This window comes from Microdochium trichocladiopsis (assembly GCF_020744255.1).
Source record: "Microdochium trichocladiopsis strain MPI-CAGE-CH-0230 chromosome Unknown B0I36scaffold_8, whole genome shotgun sequence".
NCBI classification, from domain to species: Eukaryota; Fungi; Ascomycota; class Sordariomycetes; order Xylariales; family Microdochiaceae; genus Microdochium; species Microdochium trichocladiopsis.
The window spans coordinates 1,925,779-1,942,562 of NW_025763551.1; the positions used below are offsets into that span (position 1 = coordinate 1,925,779).

The following is a 16,784-nucleotide window of genomic DNA, read 5'->3' on the forward strand; positions in this document are numbered from 1 at the left end:
AAAATTCAGACTCAGCGTGAAATCTTGGCTGCCTCATAAAAGGCCTTTCAGCACACGGGGCACGTTTGATTCCTAAAGCACTGGCACTCGACCCGTGTGAGAGCTCAGATTTGTATGGAAACCTCACGGTCCTCGCAGGATTGTGATGAAAACGGTTGTCCAGACCTCCATCGCCAGTTTTCAAAGGGCAGAGCCTGCGGCATTGGCCCACAGAAAATTCATACGAGGACGCGTTCCCCACCTCCGGGGCGAGACGATGGTGATCTTGATGAATGCTTGTTTTCATGGTTGTATGCTAGGTATATATATTTGCACAGGTCCCAAACGAAAAACGCCACGCAAGAAAGAATCCGTACATGCAAAAGAGAAGGCGCCGCCGCCACCACCCATGAATTTCAGCACATTACAGCTCAAGAGATGTTCCTGGTCACAACATGAGTCTTTGTACTTCTTTAGAAGAGACGCCTGCAGCCAAGGCTCTGTGCCTACTGTGCTGCCTTGTTGCGTGCCTTCCTCGCAGCCTTGAGCAATTCGGCCTCCTCGGCCCAGGCATCCTCAAACGGAGTCGAGCGCTTCTCGACGTCCTCGTCCTTGAGGCCGAGCCGGCGCACCACCTGGAACGCGCCAGTACCGACGGTCATGGTTTGACCCATGATGATCTTCTCCGAGACACCCTCGATCTTGTCGGCCTTCATGCCGGCGGCGGCGTCAAAGAGGTGATCGGGCGTCTTCTCGAACGACGCGAGCTGCAGGACGCTGTCGCGCATCTTGGACAAACCGAACCGCGTAATGCCGAGGACCTCGCCCTTGAACGTCATGACGTCGGCCAGCAGCTGCATGTGTCGGGGATCAATGCCCATTTCGCCCATGACGGCGCCGATCTCGTCCGCAATAGTGGTACGCGCAGCCTCGATGCCTAGAACGTCGCGGCACTCCATGACGCTGTTGGACCGGACCTTGGTGCCAACCACGCCTTCTGTGTTCATGCAAGAGCGTAGACCGTATCCTTCGACCAGCACGGCGTGAACATATGACATCTTGCTGTCGGGGCCCTTGCCCTTCTCCTCGGTGGTCTGGATGATGGCACGTGTGGCTTCCGGGTATCCTGAGATGGGAACATGAGGGAGCACCCGCTTGAGGTGTCCAGCACGGACAAGCATGTCGGACATCTGCTCGGCAATCGCTGCCTTGCTTCGAGGCACACGCTTGCTGGCCAAGGCCTCAATGCTCGGGTCCTTGACCGTGATCTCAATGGTGGCATCCTGCTCAAAGACTTCAATATCCTCGGCGGCTAGCTTGAGCTTCTTCTGCTTAAGAATGGACTCCTTGATGTCGTAGATGCTGACTCCCAGGTGCATGCCTTCGAGTGTTTCGGTATTGATGTGCAACGTGAGGAACGAGCGATGAGGCGACCACTCATCATCGATGTAGCGGAGGACGTCCTCGATGAAAGTCTTCTCAATCCGCGCACGAACCACGTGGGCAGCCTCTATCTGTCTGTTGTTCTCGAGTGGACAGGTGATGACGGGGGTGCTGATAGACTTGGAGGCATTGATGATTTCCTTGATACGGGGCACACCCTGAGTGATACTCATGCCTGCGACACCAGCAAAATGGAAAGTCTTCAGCGTCATCTGCGTACCAGGCTCACCGATGGATTGCGCGCCGACAGCACCAACAGCGTGCCCAGGCTCGGTCCGAGCTCGACTGTACTTCTCAAGACACATCTCGATGAATCGAGTCAACGTCTTCGCCGAAACCTTGGCAACTCTCTCGGAAGCGTGCTTGCCCAGGGAGGCCTCTTCTTTCTTCAGAATTGCCTTTAGCGAGCCCGACGGCTTGCTAAGTAGCCCATCGAGGCCTGCCGCTATGCGAAACTTGGCCATCTTATTCGCCAAGCCCATGACGTGGGCGTCGATCGTCCGCAAGAAATCACGCCCGCTCTCATGCTCGTCGACGGCATAGTCGCTCTGATCATCGTAGCCAAGGAGCTCACCCTTCAGCAGACCCTTGCGCTCGTACCGTTTTCTCTCCTTCGCCAGGATGCTGTCACACAGCTCCAGGATCTCAAAGGGAAGCAGAGCCCTGTCAGTGTTGCTCCAGGTCAAGTTTTCTGCATGAGACCATGTTCTTCCAAAGTTTACAGGGACTGCTGTGCCCTCCATATCCACGGGATCGAGGTTATCTGCACCAAACTGGAACTGCACAACACCACCGGCAGAAGTCCTGACAGTGTCGTCGTACTGTGTTGATAAATCCTCGAGCGACTTCATCAGACGCCGAGACATGTATCCAGTCTCGGCAGTCTTGACAGCTGTATCGACCAGACCTTCACGTCCTGAAATGGCGTGGAAAAGGAATTCGGTGGGCAATAGACCAGTGTAGAAACTGTTCCTGACGAAACCCTTTGCCGGAGCTTGCCTGGTGTTCTTGTGGAAATGAGGGAGTGTGCGGTCCTGGAAACCATCCGCGACACGGGATCCTCCGATAATCTGCTGACCGACGACAGCAACCATTTGTGCCACGTTGATGTTTGAACCTTTGGAACCGGACGAAGCCATCACCCAAGGCGCGTTGTTGTGGCTAAGTGTCTGGATACAGTACTCTCCGGCCTCTTGTCGAACTTTGCTCAAAGTTCCAGAGATCTTGTTCTCGAGCGTCTCTTCCATGCTACAACCAGCAGCCTTTTGCAGCTTGCGAGAGTTGAACTGCTCTATGAACTCGTCGGACTTCTCGTATGCTTCAGTGACAAGCTCGTGTTTCCTAGCGGTCAATGCAGCCGACGGGAAGACATCTCCAATACCGATCGAGAATCCACGATTGGTGAGCATGCGTGCGCAGAGCTTAGCAAGCCGGTTCATCGCTACGACGGCGGCCTCAGGTCCGAAATCTCTGAGGATGACGTAGAAGATCGAATCTTTCTTGCCGGAACCAACAGTCGACTTGTCCATACGACCGCACATGACGACCGAGTTTCGCACAACAAGCCAACCGTCCTTGGGACACATGTCGGGAGTCCGCTTGAGCTGGCCGGGGCCGGGATCCTTGGGAGGGACATATTCTCTGCACTTTGCGTCCAGGTTGACCTTGACCGGTGAGTCGTGGTTCGGCCGCATGAGAACACTGAAGACTTGTTTGCCAGTCCAGAGCCGCTGCGGCTTCCAGATGGCGGGTGGTGGCAGGTCGAGGTGCGTCTGGCCATCAACCATCATCATCATGCACACATAGGTAAATGTCTTGCGGTCGAAGAACACGTCCTTGCCACTGAGCAGGTAAGCCGCAGTGATGAAATCTTGCGTGGCGGCAATGATGGGCTCTCCGTTCTTGGGCGTGGCCAGATTGTGCATGACGCCCATGAGGTTGATGGCCTCAGCTCTGGCCTCTTCTGTTTGGGGGACGTGAAGATTCATCTCGTCACCGTCGAAATCGGCGTTGTAGGGACCGCAGACACATTCGTTCAGGCGGAACGTCCTCCATGGCCGGATCTTGGCCTTGTGACTCATGATACTCAGCTTGTGAAGCGACGGTTGACGGTTAAAGAGAACAATATCACCATCTTCCAGGTGGCGCTCTACCACATCGCCGTAGCGCAGCTCATTTGCTGCAGCTTCTCGGTCACCAAACTTGAGCGAGATTCTGAAGGGAGGATGGTCATCTCCATCGTCTTTGAGAACAGCTTGAGCACCAGGGTGCACATTAGGACCTCTGCGAATGCATTCTCGAAGCTTGGCGATATTGTCTCGGTGGACTCTCTCGGGATAGGTCAGATTCTTCGCGACTAGTTCCGGCACAGCGACTTGGTCGATACCTAGATTTGGGTCTGGCGAGATGACGGTTCGTCCAGAAAAGTCGACACGCTTTCCAGAGAGATTTCCACGGAAACGGCCTTGTTTGCCTTTAAGGCGCTGGCAGAAGCCCCTCATGGCTTTCGAAACACCAGCATTCTGAAGACCGGGTACATCACTGTTGACGTAAACGGCAATTTGAAGTTGCAGGTACTCCCATTGCTCCATGATTGTAGCAAGCTGCTGGCCCTTCTGCAGCGCGGCACGAATCAGGCCACAAGCGAAGACAATATCACTTAAACGAGTGGTCAGGTCATCCTCATTGCTTGCACCTTCCTGCGCGACTGAAGGACGAATGCATACTGGCGGCGCGGGAAGGTATTGCCACAGGAACATCTCCGGTCGCCCCTCGGTAGGATTCAGCCCGAGTAGTTCGCAGTCCGTTGGGCTGATCTGCTTGAAAAGATTGAGCACTCTGAGAGGGTTGAGATCCTCGAATGCTTTCCGCAAGTGTTTCTCGAGATCGCCGATGGTCTTGCGAGCGGTGTTGAACGAGTTGTCAAACTCAATCTTGCTGTCGGGTGTGACCTTCTTTTGCGAAGTAGACTTGTTGAAGGCGACAAACTTGTCGTGGACGATTTTGAGTGCTCCGACTTTGCGAATCTGACCGTTGATGGCACCACAGTACGGACATGTCTTGGCCTTTCTGCACTGTTCATTGATCTTTTTGCAGATGGCGGTGCGCTTCATATTGTCAATGTATGGCCGCCGAAGCTCTCTGAGGTACATGCGGCGATCCGACTCGACGAGCAATACTCGGGAGCAGTCTTTGCAGATCTCTTGCAGAATCGAGATGGTGAACTTGATGTAGCCGATGTGGAAGGCCGGAAGAGGCAGGCGAATGTGACCGAAATGCCCCGTGCAGTCCTGGAGACGAAGCCCGCAGGTCAGGCAGTGTGCCGTCTTGCCCGAGATACCCAGGCGTTTGTCAAGAACACCATTCTGGGTCGGTTCGCGGCCGCGCTCAATGTCGTACATGCTCCGATCCGAGACCTCGATGACACCCTGGTTGACTACATCCTGGTTGGACTGAATGCCAAACTTGATCGCCTTGAAGCGCTTGGGAAGCTTGTCGGAGACTTGGTGCTTGATCGGCGCGACGGCCGATGGACCTTTGACTTCTGTCATGGTTGCCATGATGTCGGTATTGGCGACCCGAGGCTCAAGGAGCGACGCTAGATTCTAGAGGAGCTGTGTCGGCAGGATGTTGTGCGTGATCGTGGCAGGGCTCCTCTTGCGACGGGGTTCTCGTTGATCGTGACGACTGCGCTAGACATGCGACAACTGTTGTTGCATGGCTGTTGCTGAAGCGGCGGGATGACGGGCTACCTCAGGAGCACAAGCACATTCATGATTGTGGCCGAGGACTTGATAGAATCGCGGTCGGGGGCCGAGTGGTGTGTGTGGTTGTCGCGTAACCTCGGACTGGAGATTCGTGAGGACTGGTGGTTGAGGCGTGTAGCAAAGCTTGGAGAAATATTTTGACTGCGATGGGGCGGATGCGGAGTCGAGTCATCGGCCGGCGCAGAAGGTCGTGCCCCACCATTCCGCGAAACCTCACAGGAGCCCTGCAAGGCCCGCCGGCCCGGGCGGGGTCCTCGATGCCTTTTAGTGACCCGTCACTGGCTAACGGGGCAGCTCGACACCAGTGCAGTGCAGTGTGTGCATGAGCTCTGCGCATTGGCATTCGACCATGGATAGCGCATCTTGTCAACTTCAACATGGAATGCACTCGGTTCGAGCAGCGCACAAGCACTTGACCCATGATCCAGCAATACATGGGCTTTCCAGCCTTAGCCGAGCCCTGGATTGCAGTGCCTACTCCCAACACTAATATGGGATTGCCGTGCCAGCACAGGGGGGCCATTTCCCAGGGCGCAGTCTCTAGAAGGGAGTTTGCAGATCTTGTGAATGCGCTCGTGGGGTTGGATGCGATTTCTCTCGTTTGGCCACCTTGAGGCACATCGTTTGCTTGGCTGCACCAAGGTGAGTCGCGGTGCAGAACAGGCACGTGGCAGGTCCAGGTGCAGGCGGCGGCCCGCGGACATGCCACAGAGCGGCCCGCGTCATCGGCTGCCGCTGCTGCGAGGAGCTCCAGCAGCTCCAGCTCCTCCTCCATCCCGCTGACGTTTGCCTGCGCATCCCAGCGGCAGCATGTGAGACCCAAGCTTGCTCAGGCATCTCTCAATACAAGTGACCTCCAGTTAAGCTGCTGCGCTGTTCTTTTCACCTGTGCATCGTTTGTGTCTGCCTCTTTCGACACGACACAAGACCCAACGCACCCTGCTTGCTCACTTCCCCCTGCCAAATGCCACGTTCAAGCTGAGCAACACTTTACCTGGACAGCATCCTGAGCTCACACAACAGGTAGACCAGCAATCCTAGGCCGAGCGAGACTGCTGCCTACCGCATTGTCGACACTCGTAATTGACAGCAGGACAGGACGCATCACCACCACGGCAGTCAAATTGGCGCCTCTTCAGTTCTTCCGAGCTGCTCGTCCCCGGTGTCACAATCCTGGGGTCAGGCTACCTCGTCTATTCCGCCAGCGCTTCTGGGGACCCTTCCCCTCCAAGCCTGGCCCTCTCAGCCGGTCTGGGTCAAACAACATGACGCCACCACAAAAGCCGTCCCCCGGCGCCAATGATGCGTCCGCCCAGCCAGCTGGGACGACAGACAAAAAGCCGGAGAAGTCATATTTCGCATCCGCCGTTGAGTCGATAAACCCGTGGGGTGCTAGTAGAAGCAGCACTCCAACACCAAAGGATGGGACAGCGCCTCCGCCTTCGAAACCGGCCGCAGGTGGGACGGCCCCCAAAAAGGCCGATGACCATAGCATCAACAGTCTTTACGGACGCAGCTTCAAGAGCTACCCACCGGATTGTCCTCCGTTGAAGGTGATGTGGTTTCATGCCATTGACGTAAGGCCCCATCTTTTTCGTAGACGATACGCACGCATACGTGGCTGCTCACGCTTTCCTTTTCTGCTGTAGATACCGAAGAGGAAACCACAGTTTCTCAAGTCCAAGAAGGAGGCTGAGGAGGTGAAGCCGAATCCAGCCAAGAAATTCTTAGCCTTCTCGAATGATGACGCACGGTCTATCGAAGCTTCTTACCAGAGGCTGCTTGAGGAAGCGGAAGCTGATCGTATGGCATCGAGAAGTGGCCATTTTCGTTCTCGGTCCCAGACACAGAACAGTACGACCAAATCGGGAGGGTCTGATCCCACATCGGGAGGCGGGTCGAGGCCCAACGCCAAAGTTCCTGTCAACGAAGACTACCTGTTCGAGGTTGATATTGATACACGAGAGCTGGCTCCAGTGTACTGGCTTGGCCCTATCTATGAAGTGCGACGTGGTACTTGGTTCTATCAGGAAGCCTCCACTTTGCGGCCATGCGATGAGAACCTCGCGGCGCAGCTCGAAGAGGGCTATCTGAAGGTGAAGCCGTGGGCCTACGCCGGTCGCGGCCGGAGCAACTCTGGCGCCCCGCAAGACGTCACCCCTAAAGCGTCTGTCGAGAATCTCAAGTCGGCAGCCAAAGCTCAGAGCGACGCAGTGCCAAAGAACACGACTACAACAGCGACTGCGGAACAGCAACAGCCTCAAGCTCACAGACTGTTTGGCACTTATATGAACAGCGTGGCCACGTATCAGGACGCAAACACGGCGTGGCTCTCATCTGAGGGCGTCTTCTCGTGGGTGACCTCCAGCGTGTATCAGCGTTTTGCAGGTGGGGGCTACATGAATGGTGTCAAGCTTGTTCGGGGTTATACGGACCCTGGGAAGGCAAAAGATGAGAAAAAGACCACAACACCTACAACAGCGACATTCCCCGAAGGTGCCGCCAAGGCTGAAGGCGACGGCACCCCAAAAGCGCTCAAACGAAGATCCGCACCGGCCTCGGCGCAGAGTGAGGCCGGACTGGTGCGGGTCGAGGACAGGCCGGATCAGGTGAAAAGTACTGCTGGTTCTCAGCTCAAGGACAAGCTCTCGTCTGTTCTTGACACCTCGCAAAGTACAGCAACGCAGGATGAAGAAGTTCGTCAACTCGAGGAGCAAGAGATCCGCGATGACTACACAGGCCAGGATGGTGAGAAACAGGGGCGCGAAATCGAGCACCTCGTTCTGGTCACCCACGGGATCGGTCAGATGTTGTCCATGAGGTATGCTGCACTATCTTGCTCGCCATTCGTCGTGGCTCATCAGCAACTGACCAACACCAATTCACAGGATGGAGAGTGTCAATTTCGTGCATGATGTCAACTTGTTGCGAAAGACAACCAAGTCTGTCTATACATACTCGGCAGATCTCAAGGCGCTCAACGGTGAGCCCGAGAACGGACCAGGCAACTGCAGAGTGCAGGTCCTGCCGGTCTGCTGGAGACATATGCTTGACTTTCCCAAACGCAAGGAGAAGAAGGGCGAGCATGACCTTACTGATGCGTTCGCCGATGAGGATGAATGTAGGTTTTCTATGATGGCTCTGTCCGGTCCTGTCTTGCTGACACATCTCCAGATCCGTCCTTGGAAGATATCACTATCGAGGGCCTCGCTTTCGCACGTTCCCTCATCTCGGATCTCGCGCTGGACGTCTTGTTATACCAAAGCGCGTACCGGGAGCAGATCACGGAGATTGTGCTGAAAGAGTGCAATCGGATATATCATTTGTTCAAACAAAGAAACCCCGGCTTCAAGGGGAAGGTTCATATTGCTGGGCACAGTCTTGGCTCTGCCATCATGTTCGACATTCTTTGCCGGCAGAAGGAGAAAAGCCAAGAGCAACAAGTCCTGCGCAATCCAAAGCGCGCTGCTCCTAGCCAGAGCCACTCGAAAGAGTTGTCGTTTGACTTTGAGGTGGACGACTTTTACTGTTTAGGATCACCTGTTGGTCTGTTCCAAATGCTCAAAGGACGGACAATTGCGGCTCGAAAACAGCCAAACGCGGCCCCGTCTGAGAGTCCTCTAGTTCCCGAGGACGACGACCCTTTCCTGCTAGCTGAGCAGCGCATGGAGCGTGTCTCTCCAATCACAGGCCTCTCTTTCTCGGTATCGTCTCCCAAGGCTGCACAGCTGTTCAACATCTTCCATCCCTCCGACCCCATCGCATACAGGCTAGAGCCCCTGATCTCGCCGGCCATGTCGTCATTGAAACCGCAAATACTGCCATACACCAAAAGAGGCTTCCTCGGCGCGGTCGCCCCCCAAGGCTTGTCTGGCATAGGAGTCAAAGTCGGACAGAGCGTGTCTGGACTGTGGTCAGGCATTACCTCGGGGATAGCAAGCAGTCTCCTCACTCGCGGTCTCGGCTTCACAAATGAGGATGTCGCGGCCTTCAACGCGTCAGGTCAAGCACAACAAACACAAGCTGCGACGGCGGCAGCGGCAGCAGCGGCGTCCAGCAACTCATCTCCTCCCCTAGCCGCTGGCACCAACATCGGCGACGCGGCTGGTGTTGTCTCGACCGAGAAGGCAGCGATGGAGAGCGCCTCTCAGAAGGCCGACATGCGCAAAAGGGCACTCGCCAGACATGGCAGCATGTCTCCCAGCCTCAGCCGCCGGGCCACTGGCGGCGGGGCAAATCAGCAGTCAGGAGCCGAAGAGGGCACAGAGAGCAACCCCATTCTCATTGACGATGAGCTCGAGACGCTGTACGCACGATTCCAGAAGAAGCGCGTCGAGGAGCACAAGGACAGCATCAGCCGCGCCGACGAGGGTCAGGAGCTCGGTGAGGCATGGGCCGCCGAGGAGCGCAAGGCCCAGAAGCTCCGCCGCGAAGAGCTCAAGGTTAGGGCGCTTAACAGGAACGGTCGCGTCGATTACGCTATCCAAGAGTGAGTTTGCTTCCCCCCCCCCGGTCCCAGGTCTTGATGTTATCACATTCTTCCAAGTTTCGACTCCAAAGGTGATGGTGGCAGTGCACACAACATTGCTGACCGTGCGTAAATTCCAGGTCTGCGCTCGACTTCAACCCCATAAACACAATCGCCTCGCACATGTGCTACTGGCAAGACGAGGATGTCAGTCACTTCATGCTCTCGCAGATGCTGTCGAACCGGTCTATGGCCAAGGTGACGGACGAGCCTCTGAAGTTCAACTTTGGGCAGCACTGATGGCTTCCAGCTGCAGTACCATGGAAGCATCCACCGTTTGGATATTGTCAGATCTGGAACCAGTCTGCAACCGTGCACCATCGTTTAATCCCAGTTCCCGCGTTGTTTGGTCAATATTATCATAGAGGGATAGACATGTCACAGCCCTATACACAAGCGAAATGCAACAGCGATGATCTGCAGTCTGGTGATACGGGTCCATTTCTTCTCTCTCGGAAAGAATTTTGTGTTGAATTGTACTTGCAAATAGAAAAGCAGATCCATGACGCCAGTTGCCACATCTCCTTTAGATGACCCCGTCATTGAACGTTCTTTTTATGTCCCAATCCTTTTCGTCCCAAACCTCGTCGTTCCCTCCGGGGGAGGGCTGGTGGCCAAAGTAGAAAGAAGAGGAAAAATCGTCAGGGTATCTTTGAATCCCGGTTGTTCACTGTCGTAAAAAGGGGAAAGGCCAGACCAAGAATGAGATAATCAAGGCATTTCGGGTCCCATGCTCAGCAGCCGCCACGTAGTTCCCCACTGCTCCTGCTCAACTCTCTTCGCCTCATCCTTGGTTTGGACAAGTGTTTCCTCATCAAGCCGGTCGACATCTGTGGATCGCCGAGTGCATGCCAACCTTAGTTGTTGGGGCACGCAGACTGGACGTGTCCGGGCTGCTGGCACTTGTAGCAGATCTTCTCGCCACCCGAGTTCTCCTTGGGGCAATCCCGGGAGAAGTGACCGCTGCCGCCGCAGTTGTAGCACTTGCTGCCGTTAACGCACTCGCCTGTCGGACAGTTTCCATGTTAGCAAGCCGCCGAGAGTCATGCCGGGGTTCATTCACTTACGCGACATGTGGCCGAAGCCGCCGCAAGAGTAGCAAGTCTTGCCCTGCGCGCCACCGCCGTAGCCGCCGCCGAAGCCACCACCACCACCGCCGCCGTAGCCGCCACCGCCGTAGCTGTTCTCGGGGCAGTTACGGGCAACGTGGCCGTACTTGCCGCACTGCATCGCCGTCATGGTTAGTCATGATGCACCGATGGTCGTATGGGTTGGGGTGCTGATAACGAACCTTGTAGCAGTCCTGGGAGCCGCCACCGTGACCGCCGGCAGGGCCGGAACCGCCCTGAGGGCAGTCACGAGAGATGTGACCAGCCTGACCGCAACGGTAGCAGGTCTTGGTGTCCTTGGGGCCGTCGGGGCAGTCGCCTGTGAGGTCTTTGTTTAGCAAATGGTACATCCTGTGGAGAGGATACCTGGCTTACGAGACATGTGGCCCTCGTTGCCGCAGTTGTAGCTATGCGTTGGATATTGATTAGCAAGGAGTGCAATGCGAGCGAGGAAGGCAATCCCGTGCCTAGAGTCCAATGAACTCACCACTTAGGGGCGCCACGGTTGGGGCAGTCACGGGCCTGTGACGACGAAGTTAGCATCCAGGGGTGCAGTATAATGCCAGAAGTGATCTGGACACCCAATATCATTGGGAGCCACATGGCGATGGCATACCTGGTGAGTGGTCTGGCCGCCTAGAACAGACTGTTAGTTCATACTGCCGGAATGCAAGGGGCGATGTATCAACTACTCACAGGTGAAGCAGGCACGGCCGCCAGTAGCTGCGTTGTTGAAGTCCATGTTTGTGATGAGTCTGGACGCAGGAGGCACGTGGTCAGCAGGTTAGAACGTTGAGATGCACTGACTCAAGCCACGACCGAGATTGTGAACGAGAAGTTCTCAGAATAGCGTCGTGTCTTGGAAACGCGGTCACAATGGATCACTGAATGGACTGAATGGTGAGAGGCCCTAGACAAGGCTGCGGAAGAGACAGATTTGGGTGAGGCATCAAACGAGACGTCGATGGCGATAGTGGGTCAGGACGCAGAATGGGCCACGAGCCAGGTGACGGAGCTGGGGTTCTGGGCACGAGTCAAGGCGCCTGCCGTCGAGATGGTCCTGGAGCTGGTTCTGTGATGGAGAGGCGTGCGTGCTGAGAGGGCAAGACGGTGTGGCCGGGGGCGAGACGAGGAGACTGGGCACGCGAGAGGGCTTACCGTGGATTGAGATACGGACAAAGGTAGTTGTGGATGTGAGAGAGGAATGAGGCAGGCCCGAGGAGACTGCAGTCGATGTGTGTGTTTGTGCCGGGAGCGCAGAAGGTGGGAGGGGCGGGCCAGGCTTGAACTCGTGCCAGGGAAAATTTCAGACGGCGGCTCAAGGGGAGGCGACGAGCGGGCGGGCACGCCTGCATAAGGGTCCCGGTATCAATCATGTGGGCGTGTCGCCCAGCACGCTACAAGTGAGTGCCACCCGCCGCTGTGTGATTGTGGCGAGAGGTATCCATCAGGTATCAAGGTATCTATTGCCCGACCACAGCGACTCAGATCTGCAGACCCTGCCTGCACACATTTTCTTCTACTAGGTGTCCCACCAGCTGGCAGAGTTGGCAGAGTTAATCATTCGGTTACTTCAGCAGTGAGGCAGGTAGGCCAGGAGCGGGCCACTGGCCTATCTAGGTGTAGAGTGCGTACTTCAAAGTACCATGGTAAAGGTGCGCTCTCGAACTGCGTCAAAGGGTCATCGTGTAGCATTCTGTTACCTTGTCAAGCCTAAGTCCTCAGTTATGATTGGCAAATGTTGCAATTTGCTGACGGAATGTCCAAAGACATCCCGCGGGAGCCACAACGGTCTGTCTGTGCCTGTCACAGGACACGACAAATGACTATGCTGATCGGAGACACACCGAGATGGACATTCGCTACATTGCCATCTGATACTGCAAGCGTCTCTGCCTTGACAATGCTGGCCGTTGTTCTGAGGCACATGGATGCTCCAGATGCAAGCAATTCTGAAGCCTCTACAGATTTTAGACTTGTTGTGCGAGGATTGCCGAAAAAGTGCAGGCATTGCCCAATCAGCACCGGCCTGTGCCTGCTGGTGGCGGGGCGGCATCCCCATGTCGATCTTGCTGGCTGGAGGGGCAGCCAGGGCTCCGCTTTTGCCCCCCGCGCCTGCCTGCCTTGCCTGCCTGCTCAGGTGCCCTCGAGTGCGTTTCGGGCCTGGCCCGGAGCCCACTAAGTCCAGTACCCTGCAGCGCCGCATGACGCGCTAGAGCCAGACACGCGCCCAGAGCCTGCGCGACGCCCCGCGCCAAGCACCCGAGACGCTCAAGCTCATTGCGCGCTGGGCCCAGCAGCCATCAAGCAGAGGCCTCATCCATGACGACAACTTGACGCGCCGCGGACAGCTGCTCAATCATACAGAGAGCTCAAGGGGCAACCATCGACGATGGTGTAGCGGCCCAGGGGCCCTCATGTCGACGGCGACCATCTCCAAACGGCAACCAGCTCCAACAATACACCCACTGACGAGGCTCTGCCGTGCACAAGAGCTGTCGCCTGGCAGCTTCGTGCTAGTCCGGCCCCATGGACCAGTGGTTCAATGATGTAGCCAAACCAACTCTCTTCGAAGCCCTGGCGGCTGCCTGTGGCGAAATCGACCACAAACTCAACGCCGGTATGTCGACTGCTGGTCGTTCTTCGCTGGGTTCCTCCTTTGACTGACGCCCACGTGCTAGCTCTTGCAGCCGCGCCACAGGCTAACAACAGCGATGTCGCGGCCGAGCTCGAAGCTCTCCGGGCCAAGGCTGCCCAGGTCGACAAGCTGCAGCAGGAGAATACCGCTCTTCGCGGCCAAATCCAAGAACTAGGAACTCCGACGGCTTCACGGCTCATGTCCCCAACCAAAAGCCTCGCTCAGGACACACGACATGGCTCTGCGATACCCCATACTCCCCTCATGCGGACGCCGCTCGCAAGCAAGTCGACCAACGAGGCACTGAGCACCCACGGGCCCAGCGCGAAGCGTCCGCCTCCCAAGCCTTCCACAATCGACACGTCCCACTTAGCGTTACCAGAACTTCGGGTCGAGTTTAGCAAGCTTCAAGATGACTATCAAAGCTTGTACGCAAAGTATACAGGCGCGCAGAATGCCCGTGCGAAACTGGAACAGACCTTAAGGAGCAAGGTCAAGGCACTTGCGGAGTGGCAGACGCAGTGGAATTCTCTGACCAAACAGAGTGACGAGCGTCTCCACAAGATCAAGCTGCTCAAAGCAAAGCTTGCTATGATTTCCGACAGCCCCCAGCCAGAGTCAAGCCGCGATGCTAGCCTCGCACCTGGCATCGGTGAGGAAGGCCATGCCATCAGAGCCGACAATAAGCCGGGACTCGCCCGCACCGATAACAGCGCCGATGATACGAACTCTTCCAGCACCGGGAGTACCCGAGGTTCACGGCCGACGATGGACGTTACTCAGCACCCGCCAACTAATGCTGCAAAGACTGCCGATGACCAGGTGGATGACTACCCAGCTCTTCCTCCGATGCCTACCGAGCCGACAAACAAATCAGGGCAAGCTACACAGGTGAAGAGCGAGCCGTCGTCGGACCCTGTCGTGATATCGGAGAAGGTTGTCCGCAAACGTAAGGTGCTTGGTGATACGGATCGTTCCAGTCCGGCTGGACCGAGGATCAAAAATGAGCCAAATTCAGATCCCCTGACCATTGATGACAGTGATAAGTTTGCTGCGCATGAGAGCATGGATCTGGATGCTGATGGACAGTTGATAAGAACGCCCAAGAAGCATCGGCACCAGCAGCAAGGGGCACCTCTAATGGACGTTTCGGATTCCAAGGAGAATCAGTCGCACGCGGGGGATTCCGACGGCCAATACGAAGCTGCAGATCTTTCGGTTGCAAAACCAGTCAGAGACACTCTGGCAGACCATTCTTCTGCCCTTCATCCGCTCAGTGTCAACGTCCTGCGGAAAAGAACGCTGCCACTTGACGTGAGCGGAATGCGATTTCGCAAGCGTCGGTCAACAAATGGACTCGCTAGCCTGGCTGAAGACGGCGAATTATATGATAATGCGCAAGGCCACAGCACTACGAGTCGTGACAAATCGTCAATTGGTGTGTTGCACGATCTTCTCCATTCGCATACCCCAGATAGGGAGTCCATCGTGCACCCTGGCGCAATCCAGACGGGAAGCTCGACACCGACCCCTCTCGCTCGCACCGCAAGCCCCATGATGTATCAGTTTCCGGTCCCAGAGAAAAGGCCTCTTCCTTTTGGCAGTAGAGCCTCAAAAATTGCGCAATCTTGCCCCCCAAAACCACAAAACGCGGAGCATACAACCCCTAGGAAAAGGGGTGTGCCCGTCAGCTCGAAGAACAAACCCAGCTCCGAAGGGCCTCGAAAGGGACCGTCGTTACGTGAGCGACCGCTTTCCGAGCTGAAACTTACGGATTTCAAGGTCAACCCTGCGACAAACGATGGCGTCGACTTTGCATACACGGATATTGTGCGCGGCCGGGACGAGAGATCAAAGCTCCCAGGCGATCTTTCGGTCTATGCGGACGAGTTTCGAGCACAGGCTAGGGCTCAGCGCCACAGTACCAGTAATCTTGCATTCACCTCGCTTTTAGAGAGTTGGCTTGGCGACAACTCGTATAAACTGGCAGAGATTTCGGCGGCCGAGAAGGAGAGGATATGGGAAGACGCCAAAACGGCAGAACTTGCCAAGATGTGTGGGCGCGTCAAGCACAGGTTCCAGCGGCAGCGTACGCCGCCGGGCGCATGGCGGACAGACTTCCCGAGCACACAAGAGGAGGAACAGTATAGGGAGGAGGCACGCGCGAGGGACCGCCAGACAGTGGCGGAACGCTATCGGGAGGCCATGCGTCCTGGCGGGACGTGGTTGTTCAGGGACGAATGAGGCTTGATCTATCCTACCCATCTATACAGGGCACGGGGCTGGAGCCGAAGCATTCATTCCCTCGTCGCCCAAATAAGGCCGTATATATCCGTACATAGTGTTCAGGCTCACGCAAAGTCGCGTTGCAGTTTGCCCAACTCTCGAAATCGAATTCATTCGGTGTCTGCAAACCAAGTGAAATAACTTTGATCGCCAGCAACTGGCACGGACATATCAATCTAAGATCTGCCTGTCTTGGTCTGAGTGCAAGGCAACCCTCTCGCACGGCCCCCAGTGTTGAGGCAGATGCGAGATGGCCTATAAACACTTGAGCACACATCTCGGATCAGGTAGATGACGTCAAAAAGCAAAGTACAACCTTGGAAACGCGACACGAGAAGAGAGCAGTCATTGGGAACAACAGTTCAGGGGTTCCAAGAGGGAGACCTAGGAGCTAAGCATGGCGCAACAGGCGAACTATGTACCACAGTTTGCCAACCACGGGCACCAATGAATTTCCCCAGTCGAGTGTTCCCTCGCGGCATGCGCGATCTCGCGATCATGTCCCACCCAGCATGGGGCAACTCCGCCGGGTGTTCTTGCAGGGATTGCCGCAAGGCCTCGAGGGTTCCAACCCATGACAAGTAACCACCTGATGATGCCTGGCTATTCACAGACGTCTGTTGTCTAGGCCCAGGCTATACCACACCTCTTCTTTTGATAGACACATGTTCATACATGTGCGGAACCGAACGTTCCGCTTCGCAAATATGTGCCGCCCTCCTCGCCCCCTAATATTTCACCTCATCTGGTGTCCGTCTCCTTTTAGTGATTGTCCCTCCAAAATGCAGTCAGACATCGTAGCGCCTTCGTAATGTGGGATAGCGCAAAGTGCAGCAAGCATTACTTTTGTTTGCCGAATGACATGAGACCATGTGCTCCATGAGAAAGGTCGTATATATCGGGGAATCGTATCGGATGCCCAGGCTGTTTCATACATACATCTATATCCTGGGCTCGTGTTGTTTACAGCAAGCCTGCGTGTCGACTCTCGGCCGACAGTGCTCAAGCTTTTGTGCACCGAAAAATAGCTGCGA

At 55.9% G+C, this 16,784-nt stretch overlaps 4 protein-coding genes across 4 annotated transcripts; 2 read left to right on the forward strand and 2 right to left on the reverse strand.

Annotated features, from left to right (window-relative positions):
• Positions 1-260: 260 nt before the first annotated feature.
• On the reverse strand, positions 261-3,348 carry B0I36DRAFT_330279 (DNA-directed RNA polymerase III largest subunit; the record flags this gene model as incomplete). The annotated part of the gene is made up of 1 exon (XM_046154817.1): positions 261-3,348. A coding segment is annotated over one exon (2,863 nt), but the record flags the coding sequence as incomplete, so codon positions are not given.
• B0I36DRAFT_294132 (uncharacterized protein) lies at positions 3,349-5,301 on the reverse strand (the record flags this gene model as incomplete). Its single annotated transcript, XM_046151813.1, has 1 exon — positions 3,349-5,301. A coding segment is annotated over exon 1 (1,632 nt), but the record flags the coding sequence as incomplete, so codon positions are not given.
• Positions 5,302-6,001: 700 nt separating this feature from the next.
• Positions 6,002-10,140, forward strand: B0I36DRAFT_330281 (DDHD domain-containing protein). The gene is made up of 5 exons (XM_046154818.1): positions 6,002-6,766; positions 6,839-8,010; positions 8,078-8,310; positions 8,364-9,678; positions 9,798-10,140. Exons 1-5 carry the CDS (start codon positions 6,455-6,457, stop codon positions 9,955-9,957), a joined length of 3,192 nt encoding a protein of 1,063 aa, XP_046009491.1. The 5' UTR covers positions 6,002-6,454; the 3' UTR covers positions 9,958-10,140.
• A 3,009-nt stretch (positions 10,141-13,149) lies between these two features.
• B0I36DRAFT_156285 (uncharacterized protein) lies at positions 13,150-15,715 on the forward strand. The gene is made up of 2 exons (XM_046148597.1): positions 13,150-13,446; positions 13,508-15,715. The coding sequence occupies exons 1-2, from the start codon at positions 13,356-13,358 to the stop codon at positions 15,706-15,708; spliced, it is 2,292 nt and encodes a 763-aa protein (XP_046009492.1). The 5' UTR covers positions 13,150-13,355; the 3' UTR covers positions 15,709-15,715.
• Positions 15,716-16,784: the final 1,069 nt, after the last annotated feature.

Bases quoted from the DNA above. Each gene is read 5' to 3' on its own strand.
- B0I36DRAFT_330281 (XM_046154818.1), top strand. From the start codon at position 6,455: ATGACGCCACCACAAAAGCCGTCCCCCGGCGCCAATGATGCGTCCGCC. The intron at 8,011-8,077 runs GTATGCTGCACT...ACCAATTCACAG, and splicing joins GGTCAGATGTTGTCCATGAG to GATGGAGAGTGTCAATTTCG. The intron at 8,311-8,363 runs GTAGGTTTTCTA...ACACATCTCCAG, and splicing joins GTTCGCCGATGAGGATGAAT to ATCCGTCCTTGGAAGATATC.
- B0I36DRAFT_156285 (XM_046148597.1), top strand. From the start codon at position 13,356: ATGGACCAGTGGTTCAATGATGTAGCCAAACCAACTCTCTTCGAAGCC. The intron at 13,447-13,507 runs GTATGTCGACTG...CCCACGTGCTAG, and splicing joins CGACCACAAACTCAACGCCG to CTCTTGCAGCCGCGCCACAG.